Genomic DNA, 25600 nt, shown 5'->3' with positions numbered 1-25600 from the left:
AATCTGGGCGTAGTTACGCTCGGCTGCAGTTAACGAGCGTGACGCAAAAGCTATCGGCCTCTCTGAACCATCAAGGGATTTATGTGACAGTACCGCCCCAATGCCGTAGGGAGACGCATCACACGCCAGTCTTATCGGTAGTGATGGGTTATAGTGAGCCAATACTTCTCTTGAAGTGATCAGGCCTTTACACTTCTGAAAGGCCCGCTTACATTCATCGCTCCATTTCCATGCTACTCCAGTTTGTAGCAGGGCGTTCAGTGGGTGCAGAATTGTGGATAAATTCGGCAAAAACTTATGGTAGTAATTCACCAATCCGAGGAATGACCTCAGTTGCGACACATTTTCAGGCGCAGGAGCCTTAACTACCGCTTCAATTTTGTCAGGGAACTTATGTAACCCCTCTTCATCAATCACGTGGCCACAATACGATATTTGTTTCTTAAAAAACTCGCACTTGGGGCGATTGGCTCGTAGCCCATGTTCTCTTAGTCTAGTGAGCACCTGCTCTAGGTTGGCAAGGTGTTCACTGTCATTTTCACCTGTCACTAGGATGTCGTCCAAGTAACTGAGTCCCCGGAATCCCTTGCAGGACTTGTTCCATCGCTCTTTGCCATATAGCTGGAGCTGATGCTACTCCGAATACCAGTCGATTATACTGGTAAAGACCTTTATGAGTGTTTATCGTGAGATATTTCCTAGAGGATTCTTCAACCTCCATCTGCAAATATGCTTGCGCTAGGTCAATTTTTGTAAAACGTTTCCCTCCAGATAGTGAGGCGAAAATATCTTCTATCCTCGGAAGAGGATACTGTACTGTGTGAAGGACTGGGTTTACAGTCACCTTAAAGTCCCCACAGATGCGAACCTTCCTTGGCTCCTCAGACTTATTGTTTAATGTTTTCTTCATGACAGGAACGATGGGTGTCGCCCACTCGCTCCAGTCTACCTTAGATAACACGCCTGCATTCTCCAGCTCTGCCTCGACGGCTGGGCGAATTGCATACGGTACCGGTCTTGCTTTGAAAAACTTGGGAATTGCATTCTCTTCTATTTTTATCGAGGCGGTTACGCCTTTAAGAGTTCCCAGTCTTTGTTGAAATACCTCTTTAGCGTTAGCTAAGATTTTTGGCAATTGTCCAGGTGTGACGTCGTCATCCTTTTTACCAGCCACAGTCAGTGCCTGAATGGAGTGCCAGTCTAAACTTATCTTTCTGATCCATTCACGTCCCAATAACGGTGGTCCACCATCTTGCAGTATGTACAGATACAATTTCTGTATTTCCTTGCCGTTGTATTCGACAGACACCCTTATTTTCCCTCTGGCGTATACTTTCTGCCCCGTATATGTCTTCAAGACAATGGATGTGTCTTTCAAGGGTATGTGTGAGAATAGCCGCTTGTAGTCTCATCGATTCATGATGGTCAGGGCTGATCCTGTATCCAATTCCATTTTGACTTGGGACCCTGCTATCGTGAGGGTGACCCAAATGGTTCGGTGATCCTCTTTTGCGATTACGTTGTGTAGTTTGAGACAGCTTAGTCTCTTGTTCCCGGATTCACTATCGCTCTTCTGGTCTTCGGAACTACTGTCCGCCATCTTTTGTACTTTCCTGTACTTTTCCTTAGTAGTCTTTTTGTTGTCGTTAATCTTCTTCCCGGACCTGCAAACTCGTGCAATGTGTCCCATCTTTCCGCATTGCCTGCATATTTTGTCCTTGGACCAGCAGTCCTTCTGGTCATGGGTTGTTCTGCCGCAGCGATAACATTTTTCAAATCCCCATGTCATTTCATGGGTGCCGTATTCCTGTGGCTTTTGCTGTATTTCCGCAGCTCCCCTTGCTGCTGCTTCGTACGATACTGCCACGCTGAAAGCCTTATCTAGCGTCAGCTCTTTCTCTGAGAGTAACCTCTTCTGGGTTCCTTCACTCAGGAGTCCACAGACAAATTTGTCCCGTAGGGTATCTGCCAGTCCTGCTCTGAACTGGCAGTGCTTTGATAGCTTGCGTAGTTCCGTAAGGTAATCAGCATTGCTCTCATCTTTATGCTGATTTCTCTTGTGGAATTTAAATCTTTCTGCTATCAGCAGCAGTGTAGGATTTAGGTGTTCCTGTAGGATATCAACAATTTCGTTAAAACTCTTCTCCATCGGTTTGACTGGAGTGATCAGGTTCCGCAATAGGCCGTACGTTCTTGCGCCCATTAAGTTTAGTAGTACCGATGCCTTTTTCTCATCGGCTACTTCATTTGCCTTGCAATATACTTCGACTCTTTCCACATACGTGGTCCAGTCTTCTATTGCATTATCGAAGGCAGTGATATTGCCAGTCTTCGGCATCTTGGAGATCTAAGATGGCGCCTCCCGCGCTTTGCCTTCTTCCCCGATTGAACAAAATGGCGCCTCCCGCGCTTTGCCTTCTTCCCCGCTGGATTAAGATGACGCCTCCCGCGCTTTCTGCCTTTTCCGCTGCTGCCAGCATTTTTATGCCTTGATGGCGACGCCCTATGGTCTTCGCGCGCTTCCCCCCGCGCTGCTGCCAACGCCACTCTCCGCGGTCCCCGTGGCAAACTGCAGCTCCTCGCGGCTTTCTGCGCTTCTAATTTCTTTTTCTTTTATTTTAATTACTGTTCCCGTCATCAGAGCAGACCCTATGGGACACTTCCCTCCCTCTTCTCGGGTCTGTACGCTGCCCGGCTTCGTAGCACCGGCCGCGCCCTGTGTGCTCCACCCTCTCTCTCTCCTCTTCCCGACAACGCTGCTCGGCCCCGTTGAAAAGCCACCCGATCGAGCTCTAGCCCACCACATCCCAGGAAGGATCAGTGTACTACCTGCCACCAGCCCGATTAGCTGGAACACCATAGACTGGATAACCAAGCCCAGCTCTCGACAGCCTCTCCTGCAAATCTTCGAATTCGATGAATCAGAGGGCGGTTGCCCACGGTCGACGCCCGTTTCTTCTGTTTGTTTTTTTTTCTTTTTGGATTTCTTCCTTCTGGCTTCGACCTCTAAGAACTTCGCTTCAGGGATGGATCCCCGTGAGGTGGTGCAGAACTGTAGGTAAGTTCGGATCTGTTCGTCGCCAATGTAATGTCCGTGTGTAATTGAGACACGGACTGCAGAAGTTGGTTATAACAGGTGTTTACTGAATGGAGACAAAACTGGAACTACTATACAAAGTTACTACACAGGCTTATATACAGGGTGGTCACTACTGGTACTGCAGTATACAGGGGCTGCAGAATATAGTTCATTCAAGGTACATACACTACACATGGATTGGAGGGTAGCTAATGTTACCCCACTATTCAAAAAAGGTGGTAGAGAAAAAGCAGGGAATTATAGACCGGTAAGCCTGACATCGGTAGTGGGGACAATGCTAGAGTCCATTATAAAAGATGTAATAGCAGAGCACTTGGAAAGCAGTGACAGGATCAGACAAAGTCAACATGGATTTACAAAAGGTAAAATAGATAAGGCAGAACCAGTGGATGTGGTGTATTTGGACTTTCAGAAGGCTTTCGATAAGGTCCCGCATAAGAGATTAGCTTGTAAAATTAAGGCACATGGGATTGGGGGCAAGGTATTGACTTGGATAGAGAACTGGTTGGCAGATAGAAAGTAAAGAATTGGAATACACGGGTCGTTTTCCAAGTGGCAGGCAGTGACTAGTGCGGTACCGCAAGGATTGGTCCTAGGACCCCAGCTGTTCACAATATATATTAATGATCTGGACGAGGGAATTGGATGTAGTATCTCCAAATTTGCAGACGACACAAAGCTGGGTGGGAGGGTATGCTGTGAGGAGGATGTTGTGAAACTCCAGTACAATTTGGACAGGTTGGGTGATTGGGCAGAAACATGGCAAATGCACTATAATGTGGATAAATGTGAGGTTATCCACTTTGGTGGCAAAAACAGGAAGGCAGATTATTATTTGAATGGCAATAGATTGGGAGAAGGGGAAGTGCAAAGAGACCTGGGTGTTCTTGTGCACCAGTCGCTGAAGGTAAGCATGCAGGTGCAGCAGGTGGTTAAGAAGGCAAATGGTATGTTGGCCTTCGTAGCAAGAGGGTTCGAGTACAGGAACAAAGATGTCTTGCTGCAGTTGTACAGGGCCTTGGTGAGACTGCACCTTGAGTATTGTGTGCAGTTTTGGTCGCCTTATCTGAGGAAGGATATTCTTGCCATGGAAGGAGTGCAGCGAAGATTCACCAGGCTGATACCTGGGATGGCAGGAATGACGTACGAGGAGAGATTGGGTCAATTGGGCTTGTACTCACTGGAGTTTAGAAGATTGAGAGGGGATCTCATCGAAACCTATAAAATTCTGTCAGGCCTGGACAGACTAGATGCAGGAAGGATGTTCCCGATGGCCGGGGAGTCCAGAACTAGGGGTCATAGTCTAAGGATAAGGGGTAAGCCATTTAGGACTGAGATGAGGAGGAATTTCTTCACCCAGAGAGTGGTGAACCTGTGGAATTCTCTACCACAGAAAGCAGTGGAGGCCAATTCATTAAATATATTCAAGAAGGAGTTAGATATATTTCTTAAGGCTAAAGGGATCAAGGGATATGGGGAGAAGGCAGGAACGGGGTGATGCGCCATCAATTACTCAAAAGACTGAGGTTAAGCGAGTAACAACCAGGCTTTTATTAACTAAAGAATGAAGGTCTAGTCTCGAGTGGTCGACCCGTCCAGAATACTAAGGGACTGGGAGGTAGTCACTTATATACCTGGAATAGTGGGAGGAGTCAGCCGAGGCATGTCCAGACCTGTACCTAGTGGAATACACATACACATACAGACAGGTATAACAGTGGTTTACCACACGGGGTACTGAATTTGGATGATCAGCCATGATCTCATTGAATGGCGGAGCAGGCTCGAGGGGCCGAATGGCCTACTCCTGCTCCTATCTTCTATGTTTCTATGTGTTTCCTACCCTAAAACAGTGACTACACTTCAAAAGTACTTTGTTGGCTGTAAAGTGCTTTGGGATGTCCTGAGGTTGTGAAAGGTGCTATATAAATGCAAGCTTTTGTTGTAAATTAAGTAGTGGTTATGGGTTTTAAGAAAATTAGGCTATTCAGCAGCCTTTCTGGAAAGGGAAATTCTACTGCATTGAAATGTTTGACATGAGTGAATCAACACTTGCTAAAAATGAACTGTAACTAATATGTTAATAGTAATAATTCAAAATGCTCCTATATTTTGTTCTTTGTCCACTATGCTGGCATATTTTAAATGCAAGTTGGGTACCTGAACCCATATTACAGCATACATACCTCCAACCTTATCCTATGCAAGGCATCTCTCTCAGAACATTCAGATTTTTTGAAGCTAATTTAACTGCAATTTCACAAAGCCCAGTCTCATTTTGGACTTTTACTCGTTAAGCCTCCAGTAAAGATTGAAGTTGAGACTTTCTATGGCTCTGTGGTTCAACCATATATTTGGGTCTGTACACTATTAATCATCCACCTGTGAACTATCAGTCATTCCAGCGCATTTACTCATTCTCTGGCATGGCCAGCATTTATTGCCCATCCCTAATTGCCTTCGAGAAGGTGGTGGTGAGCCGCCTTCTTAACAATTGAGTGGCTTGCTAGGCACTTCAGAGGGCAGGTAAGAGTCAACCACATTGCAGTGGGTCTGGAGTTACGTACAGGGTAAGGACAGCAGATGTCCTTTCCTAAAGGACATTAGCAAATTCGTTTTACGAAAATCCAGTAATTACATGGTTCATCATTACTGATACAAAAGCAAAATACTGCGGATGCTGGAAATCTGAAATAAAAACAGAAAATGCTGGAAATACTCAGCTGGTCAGGCAGCATCTGTAGAGCGAGAAACAGAGTTCCTCCCCCCTGTCCCTGCCCCCAAACTTGCTCAGAAACTTGTTATGTCGCCAACGTTTTCCAGTTCTGACGAAGGGTCATCGACCTGAAACATTAACTCTGTTTCTCTCTCTCTACAGATGCTGCCTGACCTGCTGAGTATTTCCAGCATTTTCTGTTTTTATTTCACCATTACTGAGACTAGCTTTTTATTCCAGATTTATTTAAATTCCCCAGCTGCTGTGGTGGGTTGATGATCATTCGGCCAGGTCTCTGGATTACTGGTCCAGTAACATAAGCACTGTGCCACCCTTGGAAGCAAGAGTAGAACCGGATGGGGTTGGGCTGGCATAGGAAGTGCGTCATGGTGAAAGTGCCCTATACCTGGCGCTGGCGGCCATGAGGCAGTTGAAGACGCGGGCGGCTGTGAGTGAAGGAAATCCATCCTAATCGGCCCGGTGAGGTGCTGCTTCACCCAACGGTCTCACTCGGTATGTTATAAAAAGAGTGATCGTTCTGAAAAATGTTTCATATCGTAGTTTAAACGCTTGAAGTTTATGATATTAAAACAATCTGTTTTCGGTTTAGCTTTGCAGAGTAGCCGGCCCGGGCCCGCAATGTCCTCTCACCCGGGTTGGGGCTTGTTTGCCGGATCCGGCTCCGGCTCGCCGCAGGGAGAGGGCTGAGCTGCTGATGACCGTCCGTGTGATCCGGGCCGCTGCCAGGCACCTTTGTCCCAAGATGAGCGCCGGGCCCTGCGGGTGAGTGAATGAAGAAAATGGGGGGGTCAGCTGCGGTTTCTTATAATTATTAAAACAACCAGGATTTGGGGGCATTTATATAGATCGCTTGTTTCCCAGTTTTTCCTCCCCTATGCATTTTGAGATTGTGTTTGACTGGATTATGATGATTCTTTATACGTGTTAGACTTCTGATGCAGATGAAGACGACTTGGATCTGATTCCAGTCAGTAAACCTACACTGGTGCTTGTTTCTATCTGGATGACCTTTCTTCCCATGTGCTAAATTTAAATTTTCTTCTAGATTATGAATTTAAAGATCTCCAAACCTAACCGGCAGAAACTGCAGAAAGGAGAAGCACTGATAGCAGGTAAATTAAAATGTTCGGTTATATCTCGGTCCCATCCCTTCATATTAGAGGTGGAAATGGACTGTTTTCCCAGTGGTTTATGGGGGCACATTTAGGGCTGTGGGATGCACTACCGGAGTTAGTGACCGAAGTAGGGACCATGGCCCTGAATTTGCGGTTGGTATGGCGGCAAGAGTACGCCGTCATGGCCGCTCCGAAACAGGCTGTGCCACGTACGTACGCCGCCCCCCCCCCCCACCAAAAGCCGGCAATCTGCGAAATCTCATCAATCATTGAAACCGACAAACTTCGGCTCTTTTGTAGTAAGAGCGCTGTTAAATTCCCCACTAAAAGTTAGACCCACAGGGATTAGGGCTTTAACAGTTGCTAAGCAACTGTTGAGAGTCTGGAAAACTAATTTGAATTTTGTTTAGTGAAATTTGACCAATTTTAATAATTAAAAATTTATTTTAGGTTTGTCTTTTCCCCATGTGAGAACCCCAATCTTTCTTTTGCTCTCTCTAACTCAAAGTTAAAATTTTAAGAACTTACCCACTTCTTTGTTCGCTGTCTGAGAATTCTGCCTTTTTGTTTGGCTGCTAAGACAGCCTGTTGATGTCACAGCATTTCGCACAAGGGCATCCCTATTAATTTCTGTTGAATTGAATTCTAGATCGGAAAACCCCAAGTTCTCAACACAGGAATTAAGATCCCTGTGCGGATCATACTTAGGGGCCAGCAGCAAACGCTTTTGCTTTGCTGCTGGCCGTAAATTCAGGGCCTGTGTTTGACTGCATGATGATTCTTTATACGTATTATTCGGTTTCTGATGCAGATGAAGACAACTAGGATCTGATTCTAGTCGACCTTGCTTCCTGTGTGGTAAATTTGAATTTTCTTCTAGATTATGAATTTTAAAATCTGCAATGCCCACTGGCAGCAACTACAGAAGGAGAAGCATTGCTAATAGGTAAATGTTCAGTTATATCTCCACGAAGGGATGCAACAGAGAGGTTGAAATTGTCTGTTCCCAATGGTTGGGGAGGGGGGCACATTTAGGGTAGAGAGTAGAAGGAACCTTTGAAAAAAGAGGGTGTGATGCACTCAAGTCAGTCTCTGCAGTAGGGACTGTCAATTTGTAAGAGGTGGTTGAAGTAAAGGGCTACTTAATTTGGAGGACTAAAGCCCAACATGGACTGCTTGGGACAAACAGCCTGTTTCCACACTGTTCGCTTGCCAATGGGTACATAGAAATTACAAACAAAACATAGAATAAGGCAGGATTAAATTTAATGTATGTTCTGAATCATCATCTGAAAGAAAGATTTACATTTATATAGCGCCTTTCACGACTACCGGACATCTCGGCGCTTTACAGCCAGTACTTTTTTGAAGTGTAGTCACTGTTGTAATGTGGGAATGCGGCAGCCAATTTGCACACAGCAAGCTCCCACAAACAGCAATGTGATAATGACCAGATAATGTTTTTATGTTAATTGGGGGATAACTATTGCCCAGGACACCAGGTAATAACTCCCCTGCATGGAGAACATTTTAAAATTATAAGAGTACTGTACTGATTATTTCAAACATGTGTAATTCAGTGCCAGCTCTTTGAATAGCACCAGGGGGTCTTTTACAGCCACCTAACCTGCCAGACAAGCTTTCCATTTAATGTCATAAGTGTAAACTAAGACTGTTAAGTCCTGGAGTGGGGCTTTATTCCACAACCTTTTGTCATAGGCAAGAATGCTGCCACTGACCCAAGTTAACCACCACGTGAATGGTAGCATAGTGGTTATGTTACTGGACCAGTAATCCAGCCTGCTTGATTGTTTAAGGTGGTGGATGGGGTGTCAGTCACTCCCGCTACCACTGGTGCAACTCACCAAGGCTTCGACAGCACCTCCCAAACCCATGACCTCCACCACCGAGAAGGACAAGGGCAGCAGGCGCCATCCTGACTCGGGAATATATGTTGCTGGGTCAAAATCCTGGCACTCCCTAACAGCACGGTGGCATAGTGGTTAGCACTGTTGCCTCATAGCGCCAGAGCCCGGGTTCGAATCCGGCCTTGGGCGACTGTCTGTGTGGAGTTTGCACATTCTCCCCGTGTTTGTGTGGGTTTTCTCCGGGTGTTCCGGTTTCCTCCCACAGTCCAAAGATGTGCGGGTTAGGTTGATTGGCTATGATAAATTGACCCTTAGTGTTAGGGGGATTAAATATGTGGGGTTACTGGGATATGTGTCGGTGCAGGCTCGATGGGCCGAAATGGCCTCTATCTGCACTGTGGGGTTTCTGTGAGCACAGTGGGAGTACCTTCACCACAGGCACTGCAGTGGTTCAACGCAGCAGCTCACCCCCCACCTTCCAGGGCAATTAGGGATGGGTAATAAAAGCTGGCCTTGCCTGTTCTGCCCACATCCCTGGAATTAATTTAAAAATCTCATACCAATTATTTAATTTCACCATCTTTACTCTTTGCATCCTAGATGAGTCACCAGGATGAGATGGGAATTGCAGCTGGAATGACTTGTGGGTGATGGTGTACTTTATCTTCCAGAAACTCAGCATCTTAACTACAACTATGGTTGTAAAGAATTTCACTGAGCATGTTTCTATACAATAAATGCTATATTTTATAATGTACATTGTAAATTATTTTTCTTCCCTTTGCCCTTCTGTTGGTATCCTTTCAAAATAAATGTAACGATGGAGGATCTGTGATTTGCAATAGGTGGCTATTAACAGCTGGAGATGCAATAGTGAACCATGGCTACTTCAGCTTTGTATTAATGCTGATTCTGTATGTGCAATTAATATGGAGCAAAATTCAATGTCTTTCCAATTTTTGTCTTATAAGTGGAGAATGATGACTTCCTTACCTTGTTTACTGTGTCTTGCACTCCATTCTGCAATTAAGTTGGATAAATCTGAACTTATTCCCTAATGAAGCAGCTGGGTTTGATCTGGTTCCTTGTTGGCGAAATGTGCAACTTCAAAGAAGAATCGGACACTCTGGAATGATTAGCATTTACCACTTCCTTAGTAATCCAGTAACAAACATTTTCAAGTCTAATCCATTTACTTGCCAACAGGATTCCCCATCAGGGCTCAGACACCCTTAACCGTGCACGTGGAAATACCACACTGCTAGGAACCTCTACGCACATAGAATAGAGATCTCAGCCCCTTAACTATTAGTGAGTATAGAAATGCATAACTAACCATTAGCTCCTTGGATCGTTAATTCTCTTTGCATCTAGAGTAGGTTTTTTTTTCTAGATTTGTCTTTAGCACTCATCAACCCTTCTGCATTGCACCCTCCCTCTGCAAACATGTATTCTTGGCTGATGGGTGGGAAACAGCCAGTACTTAAGGCTATGGGAGAAGGGAGTGCTGAATCGAATGCACAGGGATCAGTATTGCTTCTAATTTACAATGTCTTAGATTCAGCAACTCAATGCAAAATGGTCAAATTTGCAAATAACCCCAAACTAGGAGTGGCACTGAACGCAGGGCAGCTTAAACTACAAATTAGGTTAGGGTTACAAACTACTAACTTGATTGTTTTGATGAGGTAACGGTGGATAAGGGTAGTAGGGTTGACTTTCAAAAGGCTTTGATTTGAAGCCCATGGGATAAGAGGCAGTAGCAGCATAGATACAGAATTGGCTAAGGAATGGTGTTGCAGTGAATAGCTGTTTTTCCAGAGTGGAGGGAGGTAGAGTGGAGTTCCCCAAGGTTTAGTACTAGGACCACTGCTGTTTTTGTTATACGTTAATGACTTGGGAGTACAGATCACAATTTTGCAGATGACACAAAACTTGTCAAACACTGAGGAAGAGAGTAATAGACTTCGAGGACAGACAGGCTGGTGGAATGGGTGGACACATGGCAGATGAGGATTCACTGCAGTAAAGGGTGAGGCGATATATTTTAGTAGGATGAATGAGGAAACAATACATGCTATCAATGGTAGTGTTAAAGGGGGTGCAATAGGAGTCCTGAGGGTGTTAGTGCAGAAATCTTTGAAGGTGGCAGGACAGGTTAATAAAGCAAAATACTGTGGCTGCTGGAAAGCCAGGAAGTTATACTAAACCTATATAAAACACTAGTTTTGCCCCAGCTGGAGTAGTGTGTTCAATTCTGGGTACCACACTTGAGAGGGTATAGAAGAGATTTACTAGAATGGTTTGAGGGATTACAGTTAAGTAGATAGACTGGAGAAGGCTAAGAGAAGATTTGATAGAGGTGTTCAAAATCAGGAACGGTTTAGATAGAGTAAATAAAGAGAAACTGTTTCCAACGGCTGATGGGTCGAGTGGATAAGATTTGGAATACACTGCCTGATGGTGGTGGATACAGATTCACTAGTAGCCTTCAAAAGGGAACTGGATAAATACTTGGAGAAAAAATTGTAGGATACAGGGAGAGCAGGGGAATGGACTAGATTGCTCTTCGAAAGAGCTGGCACACTCGACCAAATGGCAGCCTCCTGTGCTGTACTATTTATGATTCTAAAGTGAACTGGACAAAATGTGTGGGCTGAACCATAACAGTTGAAATGTAATACAGACAAGTGTTGCGCACAAGTAAAAATAGGTGATCATCTATGTTGGGGACAGCTCCATTACAAGCAGGACTGTGCTATGAATGCACCTGAAATGGCTAATGTTGAAGCTGAAAGATCAAGGAATCTTAGTAGACACTCAACATGACCCACCACTGCAAAACAGAACTGTGTAGCCACAATAGTAGGATATAAGTCAGAGAAAATCATGCTCAAACTATAAAGTGGTCTAGGCAGACCACATCTTGGGATTAACTGAAGTTCTGGTCACCGAAATACAGGGAGATATTAACGAGCTGGAAGCATTTAAGAGATGAGCTGCAAGGTTGGCTACTAATGTTAGAGGACTGAGTGATGAACAAAGACTGGAGAAACATGGGCTTTTCAGTCTTGAAAGGTGGTGACTGAGCAATGACTTTATTGAGGTGCCTAAGATAGTAAATGGTATGGATAAGAAACTATTTCAAACTAAGTTGAGTGGAACATAGTATTAAATTTACCTTTTACAAGTTTGAACCTATTAGGAAGACCATCACACAAAGTGATCAATAAATGGAATGGATTTCTGGGTAGAGGAGGTGGTAAAAACCCTGGAATTATTGAACAATTGGAAGAGTGCACTATAGTGTCTTCTGGATGGCTGAAAACTACTAAATGGGCCTTCCTCATCTATAAATTATTAGAAACATAGAAGATAGGAGTAGGCCATTCAGCCCTTCGAGCCTGCTCCGCCATTCAATGAGATCATGGCTGATCATCCAAATTCAGTACCCTGTCCCTGCCTTCTCCCCATATCCCTTGATCCCTTTAGCCTTAAGAAATATATCCAACTCCTTGAATATATTTAATGAATTGGCCTCCACTACCTTCTGTGGTAGAGAATTCCACAGGTTCACCACTCTCTGGGTGAAGAAATTCCTCATCTCTGTCCTAAATGGCTTAGCCCTTATCCTTAGACTGTGACCCCTGGTTCTGGACTCCCCCGCCATCGGGAACATCCTTCCTGCATCTAGTCTGTCCAGTCCTGTTAGAATATTGTGTGAGCATCTTCAGTCATTTTGTTACAAATGATTCTAGTATTATATAAATGTATTTTATTAGGTTATGCCTCTGCTTCAAAACACACCTTTTATTTGATTTTTCTCTCTTTTTGATCTGAGCTGTTTAGCCCTCCTATCTCAGAATAAATAGCCTGCTGATGCTCACCCGTCACGCTCACAGATGGTTGAAGTATCGGAGGGCTGTCTATGCCCCTGAAACTAAGCAATAGCACAAATTTGAGTTGCCATCATGAGATGTGAATATTGAAATAATATTTTTCAAACCCTGCAGATCAGTATCAGATGGGGAGCTCTGAAATAGCTGAACTATCCCATTCTGCAGATTAAGATAATACATATCCAGACTGTCATTAGTTCAGAGTAGTAGTGTGCTACTTCTTTTGGCCCCCACATGTAATTTGAATAATTGGATTGGTTACAGTTGCTACAAAAATAAACCACACAGATTGCTAGACCGAAGAATTTATTAAATAAAACATAGCAAGCCAGTCCTTCACAATGTTAATTTGATTATGTGAAGTACGATATACAATTTATAAGAATCTTTATTTAATTCTGATTATGCATAGTGCATTTAGTCCGTGGACTCATAATTCATTATTGCACACTCAATTCAGGCCACACAAATGGCCAGACTACAACAAGACATGCAAAGTTTTTTTTTGGCAGGCAAATATTGCCCACGAAAAGGTAAGTAGAGGAAAGCAAGAATGTGGGTTAAGACTGGAATGCAGTCAAATAGTGTGTTGTGGCCATCATATCCCTAGTCTTAGATAGAAACAAAATACAATATTGTACCAATAGACTTAAAACAAATGTACAAAATTAAAAATACAACTTAATACACATCTTAAAATATATTACTTAGCTTTAATTAAACATTCTGCAAATGGTCCTCAACTTTTTCCAAAGCAACTTCATCTTGAAAGACGATTTGCCAAATCCTTCACACTAGAGTCTTCAATTAATTATTTGCAATTCCTGTCGTGAATGGCAATTTACACACAAGTTGAACATTTGCTATTGGGGCAACAGGAGATACATGGAGGAAAACCATACAGTACAGTCTAACCAAGACAAATTATAGTAATCATGGGCATAATGGCACTGAAGCACAATTAACATTGACACTTCTGCAGACCTTATGTGGACACATTGCGTACAAAATAAAGGCTCAGGATGAACACAATGAGAAAAACTTGTTTTAAACAAAACTGGCATTTTGAGTTGGCCTACATAACAGATTTACTTCTGCAACATTTTTATCGTTTCCCCTTCATTTGTTCAGAAAAATGTTTGTTCAACAGTTCTAGTAATTCCAGTATTTTATTATTTTTTTTAATTGAAAAATTTAAATGGAAACCCATAAATGTTTAAACAAAGAGTTTGAAAGGAGATCTGTCTTCACCATTACAGAGGCAGCAAGAGCCTTATATCATTTGCTCATATTTGGCAAACACTTTCTTGCAGACAGCCCCACAAGAGTAAACAGGTGGTCAATTGTGATTGACTAACCACTAAATATGTCTAACTTTCAGTGACGGTGGTATTGAACGCGTTACACAACCCCCAGCATAATGCTGTAAAAGTAGCGGAGGGCTTTTTAAAAAAAACTCATCTCTCAAAAATTGGAATAAGTGGTCTAGTATTACTTAACCTGCTCTTACATTTGAAAATTCTGACATGCTATTCACCAATTTATATTTAGGAGGGACTTGTCTCTGAAGTGTCTCTGTCATGCACTAGACTGATTGAGGGAGAAAGTACACAAAAAACCCTACCAGAACTAAGTACCTAGCTCTTATATACACCCACCTACTATTATATAGAGCACTGTTAATGATATCACTTAAGGATTAAGTTTGTGATATCACTGCCAGGTTACAGAAATGTAATCAGTGGATTACAGCACTGCTCTATACATTATAACCTTTTAAGGAACTGTAGCACTTTATAAACCATAAATGTAAAACTTGAAAAATATACTTTATATATATCACAGTGGCTGTCACAGTCCTTTCATTCCTCCCTCTCCCACAGACACACCATCCTAAAGTGGATTATTTCAAGAGCTAGTGCCAATCGTTTGATCATGTGAACTAATAGGGAGATGTCAAAGAGTTGAGAAAGGTTTCTTGTGCAGTTAAATTGTTCCTGAATTGGGCAGGAGGGGTGTGTCCATTTATAATGTGCAGCTAATGAGCAGTCAACATTTTGGTAAAGTTAAATCAGTTGTACAAAGTAATATCCCATACAATCTATAAATTGTTATCCAGATATAAAAAGGGGAAATTTTTGATTTTGCTCACAGATGCATACTTACCAGACGTGTGCTGGCTGTCAGCAGAACCCATTAACCAGTAAAAGAGGATGCAGTTGCAAATACAATTCTATGATAAATCACCACAAAGCAATGAGCTGCAAGTATTCCAAGAGTAACTTACATAAAATGAGCAATTATAGACCATGTCATTTTAGTGATGCGTTATATCGTACTTTCTAAATACTCAAACCCAACAAGGCAATCATGCATCAATTCTGCAGCTGCATCAAGGTTGCCTCAGGCAACCATACAATCACATGTATCTGGAAATCTTGTCTTCAGGCTTATGAGAACCTGACTAAACTGAAGCATTTCATGCCAAACAAGTCATTTACAAGTACAGCTACATATAGTCTCTATATATGTCTGGGCCTTTATTTTCTTGGAATGGCCAAGTGATAAATGGGGTATAAGAATATTGGCTGTTAACAATACACAGAGAGAGAGACACACACTCAGCAAACTGCACATACTGAGTACAACAGATCACAAGTATTCCTGGAAAGTATAGTGGCACGAATGGTTCCAAAAGACAGACGGCACAGCTGAAAGCACGTGAACAGCAACTCTAATACTGTAAACATAAAACTTTCGTACATCACAATCGTTCAGCAACTTCTGTTGGTGTCTCCCTTGAAGGCCACACTGTGGATGAACGTGGGTCCATGGCTGAATGCATTATTGGAACATACACATCATCCATATTTGGCATAACAAAAATTTTCTGCAAAATGCAACAAGAAATTTAACTATTAAACTTTGGCCATTTGGTTTATTTGAAATGTACAAGGCAGCCAGTTTGAGAGTTTCTGTTGAAGCTCCAATGCCCATCATGGTGCTACATATATTATTTCAAAGCATCCACTGTCACCGGTTTGTAATGTAAGTCAAGCTTCATGCAGATTGCAAACAAAAATGGTCATGAATTGAACTGTCATTGTGAGAATCATTGTTGGAAGCTGAATATTTACAACTTGTCAAGAATGCTAGAAACAATAGATTTAATATAAATATTTTTCCAGCCATTTTGCCACAACTTGTGCTGAGTGAATACTACCAAATCATGTCAAAAATAACCAGTGAGGAACAATGAAGCTCACCCAGTAGATTTAGTGCTGCACTCCACAATATAAACTCTGCTTTTGGATGAAAATCTGCAGGATGTCATCTAAATAACAAAATACTCCAGTGTACGTGTGCATGCCATGTTTTATTACTACACCACAGAACAGTGCCTTCCTTCAGTTTTTGCAACTTAAACATAATAATACTTTCCATGTAAAAGTACTTCCTTATGTAGTTAGGAAGATGATGTTAGCAATGCCTATCACTTGATGAGGAATTTTGAATTCCCCCCTGCCTATCTTCTGGTTGGCAAGCTACAGGGAAACTGCTATACTGCAGTTGAAAGTCAGATTCGAGCCAGCCAGATGGCAAAAGCAGTGGGTCTACAATGAAAGTCAGCTTTGCGGTCACCAATACATGATTAGGGTTGGACCCAAGCCTATTTTAATAAACATTATTCTATTGTTAAACATTCTATAGTTATAATCCCATTATTAATGGGATTTGTTTGCCTATCACAGCCTTTTTAAAAGAATGATCCAAGACAGCTCAGATCCTATTCCCATGAGGAGAGGGAAGAAAATTGGGCAACAGTTCAATCAATTAAAACAAAACAAAGATGTTAAAGCTTATGAACATTTTTGACAAGTTTCTTTAAGACATTAATTTTCTCCCTTCCCTTTGTGCCTTGCCTAAGAGGCCATGATTAATCTATGAGCCTTAAATGTCTCATTTTAAAAGCAATTTGAGTTATTTACTAGAAGATAAGGTGATTTGGCTTGTGGATAAATTTACTAATCATCTAGTCTTATTAAAATTGCTTAGATTAACAGGGGAGAATAAAGAAGGGAAGATGAACAATAAGGAAGTATGGATTTGCAGCAAGTTATCTGGTATGCTAAATAAGTCCTTTACCTGGAACTCTTGTTCGAGTTTCTTTTCGATCCAGTCAGTTACATGTGCTATAGTGACTTCACGTTCACCTAATTTGGGACGAGCTTTTAACTCTAGGTGTGGTGGCGTTCGGAAACCATACCTTTAAACAAAGATTACAAATCTCATGAGTCAACTGCAGCAACTTTAAAGCAAAATGATAAACCAGCTAATGCACTTATCAGCATTTGTACAAACTTAAAATCCACAGAAGTGGAATATGACAACCAACACCACAAAGATTAAGTGCACTCCAGCTAAAATACTGAGATTCAAGCTAAACAGCCACTTGGTTTGCAAGCATATCTCAATTGATAACAGTTCAAACTTTCAAAGCGTTACCAAGTGCATCCCCCCACGATACCGATACCTGCACCGCCACCCTCCCCCCACGATACCGATATCGGCACCCCCCCCAACGACACAGGTACCTGCACCGCCACCCCCCCCCCCCCCCCCGATACCTGCACTGCCACCCCCCACGATACCGATATCTGCACCGCCACCCTCCCCACCACGATAGATATCTGCACCGCACCCCCCCCCCCACAATAGATATCTGCACCGCACCTCCCCCAGATAGATATCTGCACCGCCACCCTCCCCACGATACTGATATCTGCACCCCCACACGATAGATATCGGCACCGCACCCCCCCCGATAGATATCTGCACCACAACCCCCCCTACGATAGATATCTGCACCGCACCCCTCCCCCCACAATAGATATCTGCACCCCTCCCCCACGATAGATATCTGCATCCCTCCCCCCCCATGCTAGATATCTGCACCCCCACCCCCCATGATACTGATATCTGTACCCCACTCTCCACAACAGCGATATCTGCACCCCCCACGATACTGATATCTGCACCCCCCCCCCCCCAGCCCCACAATGCAGATATTGATACCTGCTACGATACGGATATCTAGATCCACCACACCAGTTTAACTGTTCACTGAACTGCAGCCCATCACTGTTTTTACCAACTTGTGCCTGGCTACTCACCATTTCCCTATCTCTTACTGCCACTCCTTTGTGTCAGCTGGGTCATTTCAAAGCTCCTTTCTTGTGAGCAATGATTTGAGGGTAGCTGTTTCTCTCTGTGGCTGTCTGTTGCCTGATTATGGGCCAACATCTCCTTTGCAGGGAGGATACAGAAGGAGAAAGGAACCTTCCTGCCATTACGTTTACTTTCTCCCAGGCGTCTCCATACATTCCCCTGGTAATAATGCTTTCAAGTGCAGAATAGCAACAGTTATCTTTCATTTGAGCATTACATCACCACTCTTGCCCACGGCACTCTGAGCTAACTCACTGTGCAATGGGAAGGGAGTGAGTGTAGGGCCTTGTAATATTTACTGTAACACACTTTCCATTACTTACACAGGGAGGTCATGGTGGGTATGGAAGGGAGTCACGCTCCGAACACTATTGAGATATTCAAGGGTACCTGTGCCGTTGGCCAACCTTACGATTTCTGCATTGAGTGTCAGTTCTTGGGTTGGTGAAGGTGGCACTAATTGCCTGAACCATCTCTCTCCATGAAGTCTGCACAGGCCTCTTCTGCAGGTTGTGGAGCCGACATTCCTTTGCCCTTACCTCAGCCAACAGTACATTGACAGAAGTGACCAAGAAATTAAGGTCTCTTGCCACAAAAGTTCCTGGCGCCGTTTCCGCCCATTATTTTACCAATTTCCTGTGCTTCAGGTCCTTTAAGCTGCTGCAGCCTTTTAAACATTGCAGCTGCACTGCACTGCATTTCCCTCCCTGCAAGTGGCAGTATTCCAGTTAGAAGTAGGAATATCACAAACCTTGGCCTGTATGTAAAATGAGGGCCTTCCCTGAGGAATATTCCAGCCCTATGTTTTCTTACATATTTACTGTTGATGAATCAGAAATCTTATCACTTTAAAAAAAGTACAAAATATATCACTCGAGTTAATGCAGTACTGGATGGTTACCTATAAAACTGCCTTATAAACTTTGCAGAACCACAGTGCAATTCCATCAAAATTTGTAACTGAGCCTGCCCTTACCATATTCTGTCAGTAGGTGGTGATGGAATATTCACAGCTAGCGTTCCTTTGCATTCTTGAACCTCTACTGTTAACAACAATGGGGTATTTGAGACCTCTTCAATCTTCTTCTTAATAAATTCAGTTTCTGTAGCTTTCTGAAAATACTTCGACTTTGTAATTTTATCCACAAGTCTCATTATCTTGCTTGGTCGATGTCCTCCCACGTATCTGCAGATGTGGAAAATCGTTTAATATTTCTCATCACTGAATATTCTGCACATTAACATTTCATTTACTTTAATTTCTAAGTAATTGGTCTTCCCATGCATTGAATATTCAATGTGTTCTCAAAAAGCTTTTGAAAGTCATGCATGCACCATGATCATAGATACTGGATTATGTTTAAAGAGCAAATAAAGTACAAGAACCAAGGGTGGAAATTGTGGTGCTTGCTGTGAATGTTGATGCTCTTATGCTCCCAGTGTTATTATTATGAGAAGGCAAGTGCACCTTTTCCTGTATTTAAGGAGTTCTTGCACTATAGTCACCTTTATTAAGAGAAATATGCTGCCACCATGATCCACATTAAAGAGTGAATCACGTTACAGGAAAAATAGTAATCAGCAGACACTGCTGGAGAGAGGCAGGTTGTGGGTTTGTTCCGGAAATTTTTCACATGAAACTTTCTCACTCCCGCCAATCCGTTTGTGGTGCGGGGGGCGTGGAGGAGAGAAAGGAGGGTCAACTTGTGTCCCAGTTGTGCACTATCCAGCAGTTTCCTGAACAGCACTGGTTACAGAGCTGCAGAGCAGGCTGCCAGCTTTCGATCTGTTGGGAGCAGCAATACATGAGGCAAGGAGAGGGGAAAAGTAATAAAGGTAATTAAGCAAACCAGATGTGCTAAACTATTCAAAAAAACTAAAATCCCAGGGTGCCCAAAAATCTCACTTAGAATTTAGTGTAAAAGAAGTCAACAATTCTTTCATAGCAACTGAATTAATAAAACAAATAATAGGTGGGTAGCGTTCACTCCCCAAGATAGCATAGAACACTTCTAGTATCTGGTTAAATGTCACTGAAATTTTCAATGAATTTTAATATCAAATTTCAGTCTCAATTGACCCACCATCGTAACATGGCATGCTGCACTGCCAGCAACAACTCCCTTGGTTTAGGATTGTGGTACGAATGGAATATATATATTTTTTAAAAAAGCAATCAAACTAATTTAAAACAATTAGAATCAATTAGGAACCTAAACAATTAGAATAAAGATAAGCTTACTCTATGTTAGAGACAAAAAAACATTAGGATCAATGATCAAATGAATGCACATTTAAATTATTTTACAACATACTGCTTCAAAATGTTGTAGGTAATATTCATACCCTTCTGCTGCTGCTGCTAATGCCTTGTCTCCTCCCATCACATCTTGAGCATCTTCTTCATCTGATGATCCAGCACTCGAGGACTCCTCGTCGCTATCAGCAAGACAATAGGCTTTTGGTCTACTCCTATATCAGGAGCATTGAAGGAGAAAAAACAGCTTCAAACAATCATCCTATTCCGTGTTAAGTATTTTTTTATAAAGAATAAACCAATTAGGATCATGCAGAAGAAAGCTAAAAAAGGTAATATAAAAACTAGGTTAGCAAGATAAGAAATTGTCCCCACCAAAGTTGAATTTTATTTAGATTCCAAAAAGTTTTCCAAAATATACCAACTGCTACAACTGATGGAAATGCACTTTACATTTTCTGAAGCTACAAAAGTTCTATACTTTTGATAAGCAGACATACAGTCCCTCGTAAATAAATCACTACACATTCTCAATCTAAAAAGGAGTTTTTAAAAAAAAGATATTCTATCAAGATGTGCAGTTTCTATTTTCCTTCCCAACTTTTCCCCTTTAACATAATGCTTCTGAGGGTAGTGACTCATATTGGGGTATGATTGCATGAGCAGCAGCCCTTCAGTACCTCACCAAAACGACATTCTTAAATGAAAAAACTTCAACAGTACATGTAAGGCGGCATCACAGCCAAGCCCAACCCTACTCACTTAGTGTCCACATGCACACTTTCAGCAGGAGTCACTGACAGCAGTCAGTATCAGGGCCCATTCACCCCCACCCCCCCATCTCTCATCTGGGATGCTGTTGCTTCCCTCCACACCCCGCCCCACCTTCCCTATATCCCCACCGACACACAAGCTGTGATCAGCTAACTCATCCTAGACAAGGAACTAAATCTGGGAATTTCCTGGTCTGAGTGGCTCAGTCCACCACATGGTGCATCTACAAATAGAGCTCTTGGGGAGAGAAAGATACACTTCTCAATTTCTTTACAAAGTTCCTTGGTAACTACATGATGATTTTTAGTGTGCAGATGTGATTATGTGTCCCCCCCGTAATTTTCATATTTCCATGGAATGAATGGATGGATATAAATAGTCAATTATCCTAGAAAAAGCCTGGCCACAGTGCTTTAATCACACAAAAATATTAAACACAAGATTTTAACCTCTGTATTGAAGACTTGCATGCATTAGAGAATAATGGTTACCTAGGAGTGATTACAAGACAGCAGCCGAATGGAGAGATTCAAATGACTTCATAAAGCAAGAGAGTAAAGTTTGAATGTTTAAATTTCTAACCTAATGATATTACAGCCTTCTAATCACTTCCAAGTATCCAGGGGTTGGGAATCTATTTTGTGAAGTTCATAAGGGGCGTTCAGTTCCTTTTTACAGTCCAGATTTGTTGACGGATTGTTATGGTTGTGCATTTCGTATTGTGTGCGCAATATCTGTGCTTTATCATTAAAGATTGATACAATTACTAAGTTTATCAAGTGCTAATGCAGCTGCTTACTAGATAATACGGTCAGTGTATATTATTCTGGTGAAAATTATTACACATCTTTCACTACTGAGCTGGTAAATTCCACACACCCTCAATATAGCTCCATAGAGAAGGGGCATTTAAGTGATGCAAGAAAGGAAGGACCCATCCCTACAACAGATGATCTTAGTGGTAACAACAGAAGATGCTGGAAAAACTCAGCAGGCCAGGCAACATCCGTGGAGAGAGAAAGAGAGTCAACGTTTCAGGTCGAAACCCTTCTTAAGGAGGTTCTGTAGAAGGGTTTCGACCTGAAACATTGACTATTTCTCTCTCCACGGATGTTGCCTGGCCTGCTGAGTTTTTCCAGCGTCTTCTGTTGTTATTTTGGATTTCCAGCATCTGCAGTATTTTGCTATCATCTTACAGTGGTAGAAGTGCGCCTTGGAGAAACTAGGCTAAAAATGTCATTCAAGACTGGGTCTTGAACTTTGATCTCCTAGTTGAGAGTCCAACAATCATTGTATTTATTAAAAGGTGCCCTGTCATTTTTAAATATATAGCGCCAACATTTATCAAACCATTTCCGTGCCCAACACTGTTTAGTTTCTTATTTCAATTAAGTTTCAGGATCTATTTTTCTGATAACATTGGCAATAGAGATCATCTCTGTAAATGTAGTTAGTTGCACTGTGTAGCAGAGATGGAGCATTCTCAACAGAGAAAAAATCAAAGGTAAACTTAGGGAAAATTTCAGAGGATGCATCATAGAATATTTGGTTGGAAAGAGGACTCTCAATAGTGACAGCTATCTCACACAAAGGCACACTGAGTCAGATTCTTTACACAGACCTCTAAAACTAATGTATGGGAAGATAATGATTCAGAAAAAGGGTTCCGTAGGGAACTGAGTGACACAGTGGGTAGAACACTATCCTTTTACCTCCGGGACCCGGCATCAAATTGAGACCAGACTGATGGGATGAAAGACTCCTCTGTCTGCTGGCTGTAATGAAATGAGTTTGGTCAGTCTCAGCCTGTTTTTTAATGGGTGCAGGTCCACAGCACAAAACTGCCAACAATTCAGCACCAACTGGCAATCTCACGCAGACAAAGTAAAAGGAAAGCTATTGTGGAAAATGTCACACTTGTGCAATATGGGATACTCCCTGAATTTAGCATCAAGAAATTGCTGGGGCTGTGCATAGGGACACAGCTTTATTTTGCATCTGGCTGTACCTTTGAGTTTCTGTTGGGTGCATAAAACAGTAAAACTTGTTTACTTTCCCAGGTATAATGTTTCTAATTATGAGGAGCACAAACATTTTTACATGTAAAGCAAATGTTAATTATAAATGGGGGGGGGAGGGGGCGGTTGGAGAAGAGGACGAGGAGAAACTAGAAAGAGTAAATTGTTACCCATCCAGCTTTTCCAAATATCATTTTTAATAAATTCCTTATTTCTTTAATAAAATCTGTGGCTGTTTCAATCTGCAATCTTTAGACTGCTATAGCCATGAGAGGCACAATATTTACAGCTGATGGCAATTACAGTAATGTATATTTTCATACATCAATAGATACAAAAAAGAAAAAATTCTACATTTAATTTATTAATATAATAAACATTCATATGAATAAACATTTAATGATAAGTAGCAAAGACTGTTTAAATCAGCAGTTTAAGTTTGACTGGATATTTGCTAAGGGCTGTTTTTATTACCCATAATAAAATGTCTCATATTTGTGCTTTCCTAAAATAACTGAGGGCAGTTCAGTTACATCTACAGCACTGGACTTTCAACTAGGAGGCATTCCTTTTGAATTATCAGTCTCAACTGGAGTTTGAGCTTCTCTTGTATGAGGTAGTGACTGCATAGATACCAGAAAACGCTGCCATTTTGGAACAGGATAGTTCCCCTCACCCCCAACAAGTGGTCTGTGGCTATTTTCCATCGTTACAGGATGACTCTTCATAATGAGGCAGCAGATTATAACAAATTAGATTATAACAATGATGATGTACGATACAACGTATATTGTGTAGGTTTGATTCACACCAAGTGAACTTGGGTCACAGACAATAGTTCAAAGGGATAACACCCATAGAAGATCTACCCATCCATCTCAGGAGGCTGGGTTGCTTAGCTACTGGTCTATATAATGGCTTAACTGCAACTTGTTTACTGAACTGAACAATACAGTCCCTCAGAAAATCATGTTAGTATACACATTAGAAAAAACCTGCATGCTCACCAAAATGCAAGAATGTAAAGGGGGATCGTCATGAGGGGGGAGGAGAACCAGGAGAGCAATGTCAATTAGATCACGTGCAAATGACAACACAACACATTGATGCAAATTACATAATTGTGTATTTGGATGTCTTGTCAAATACTTTTCTATGACGATGCCCCTTTATTGACTCACCACATTATGGACAGATAATTCCCATGCACAAGCAAGGATGAAGTAACAATGGTTTTCCCCATTGTACAGGAACACAATGTTTATTTTCTGAATGGAATGTTGACAGAACTACATTCCCACAGATTACATAAACTATATGGATTGTAGATTACAATTACCACTCACCAGAATCACACAAATCCACAGATGATTCCGATCAAACACATTATAAATGGAGAAATGAAGGAAAAATGTATAAACAGAAGTTAGTGAAAACAGACCATCTTTCAATTGAAAAATGCACACAACTGTGCAAAGGTCTGGTACTGTAGTTTTTAAGCAGACGTTTTCAATAAATTCATCTTGTAACATGAATACATGATAACACATGGCTGCAATCATTGTTCGATTATACTTGTACTAGCTAATCTGAATGGTTTCAAATAGGAATACCACCAGTATACAATCCCCTCCTGCCTGTCTCTGTGCGCGTATTGTTAATAAATTTATTTAAAAAAATTAAGCCTTGGTAGATGTTTCCAGCTATTGACCAAATAATCAAAACATACAAACTAAACATAGTTGAATAAATGTAAAAATTATTTGATAGACTAAACATTTCACACAAAGGTAAGGCAAATTTTGGAGGATGGGAGGGGAATTGGTGCATCAGGTTAGCACATTGTCCCTCACAGCCCAGACTGACTAGGCTGTATGAAATGAGTTGGGGCTGTCTCAACCCAGTTCTTGTGGGCATGTGCACAAAGTTCCCCATAATTTAGCAAGAGAATCTCACAGGTGCTGTAAGAGATGGATTCTTGAGGTTGGTGCACATTGCAGAAGTTTATACTCTATCTAGATGTGCTCATTGACTCTCACCACTCAAAACCAAAAACATCTGAAGGGTGAGTTAATGAGCAAAAAGTGTTAGTTGGACCTTTGAACTGAGGTAAATAAAAAAGACTTGCATTTATATAGCGCCATTCACAACCACTGGACGTCCCAAAGCGATTTACAGCCAATGAAGTACTTTTTGAAGTGTAGTCACTGTTGTAATGTAGGAAACGGGGCAACCAATTTGAGCACAGCAAGCTCCCACAAATAGCATTGTGATAATGACCAGATAATCTGTTTTTAGATGTTGATTGAGGGAATAAATATTGGCCAGGACACCAGGGATAACTCCCCTGCTCTTCTTCGAAATAATGCCATAGGATCTTGTGTTCACCCGAGCCCGCAGGCAGGGCCTCGGTTTAACGTCTCATCCGAAAGACAGCACCTCCGACAGTGCAGCACTCCCTCAGTAGGGCACTGGAGTGTCAGCCTAGATTTTTGTGCTCAAGTCTCTGGAGTGGGACTTGAACCCACAACCTTTTGACTCGGAGGCAAGGGTGCTACCCACTGGCTGACAATACAGTGCAGACAAAACCAACCTAACATTTT

General features: G+C 42.1%; 1 protein-coding gene and 1 long non-coding RNA gene across 8 annotated transcripts in view; one reads left to right on the top strand and one right to left on the bottom strand.

The window, feature by feature from the left end:
* Positions 1-6204: 6204 nt before the first annotated feature.
* On the top strand, positions 6205-9577 carry LOC147102957 (uncharacterized). Its single transcript, XR_015073161.1, has 4 exons — positions 6205-6329; positions 6427-6599; positions 6883-6949; positions 9421-9577. It is a non-coding gene; the product is annotated as an uncharacterized LOC147102957 (long non-coding RNA).
* A 3431-nt stretch (positions 9578-13008) lies between these two features.
* The window catches only part of tex2 (testis expressed 2), a 128210-nt gene continuing 115618 nt past the window's right edge, over positions 13009-25600 (bottom strand). For 5 of the 7 annotated variants that reach the window (XM_085963934.1, XM_085963936.1, XM_085963933.1 and 2 more), the window contains 5 exons: positions 22692-22754; positions 20295-20420; positions 18925-19134; positions 16866-16986; positions 13009-15609 (listed from right to left, as the gene is read on the bottom strand). In XM_085963934.1, the coding sequence (XP_085820060.1) occupies positions 15484-15609; positions 16866-16986; positions 18925-19134; positions 20295-20420; positions 22692-22754 (646 nt within the window). In that variant the 3' untranslated portion in view covers positions 13009-15483. The remainder of the gene's footprint in view (positions 15610-16865; positions 16987-18924; positions 19135-20294; positions 20421-22691; positions 22755-25600) is intronic. The other 2 variants (XM_085963939.1, XM_085963938.1) reach the window with 2 other exon arrangements.

This window comes from Somniosus microcephalus, chromosome 21 (genome assembly GCF_052327205.1).
Source record: "Somniosus microcephalus isolate GS21.2 chromosome 21, FLI_Smic_1.0, whole genome shotgun sequence".
In the NCBI taxonomy this organism is placed as follows: Eukaryota; Metazoa; Chordata; class Chondrichthyes; order Squaliformes; family Somniosidae; genus Somniosus; species Somniosus microcephalus.
Note: the sequence above shows the minus strand (reverse complement) of the source record. Positions and strands in the feature narration are given on the sequence as shown.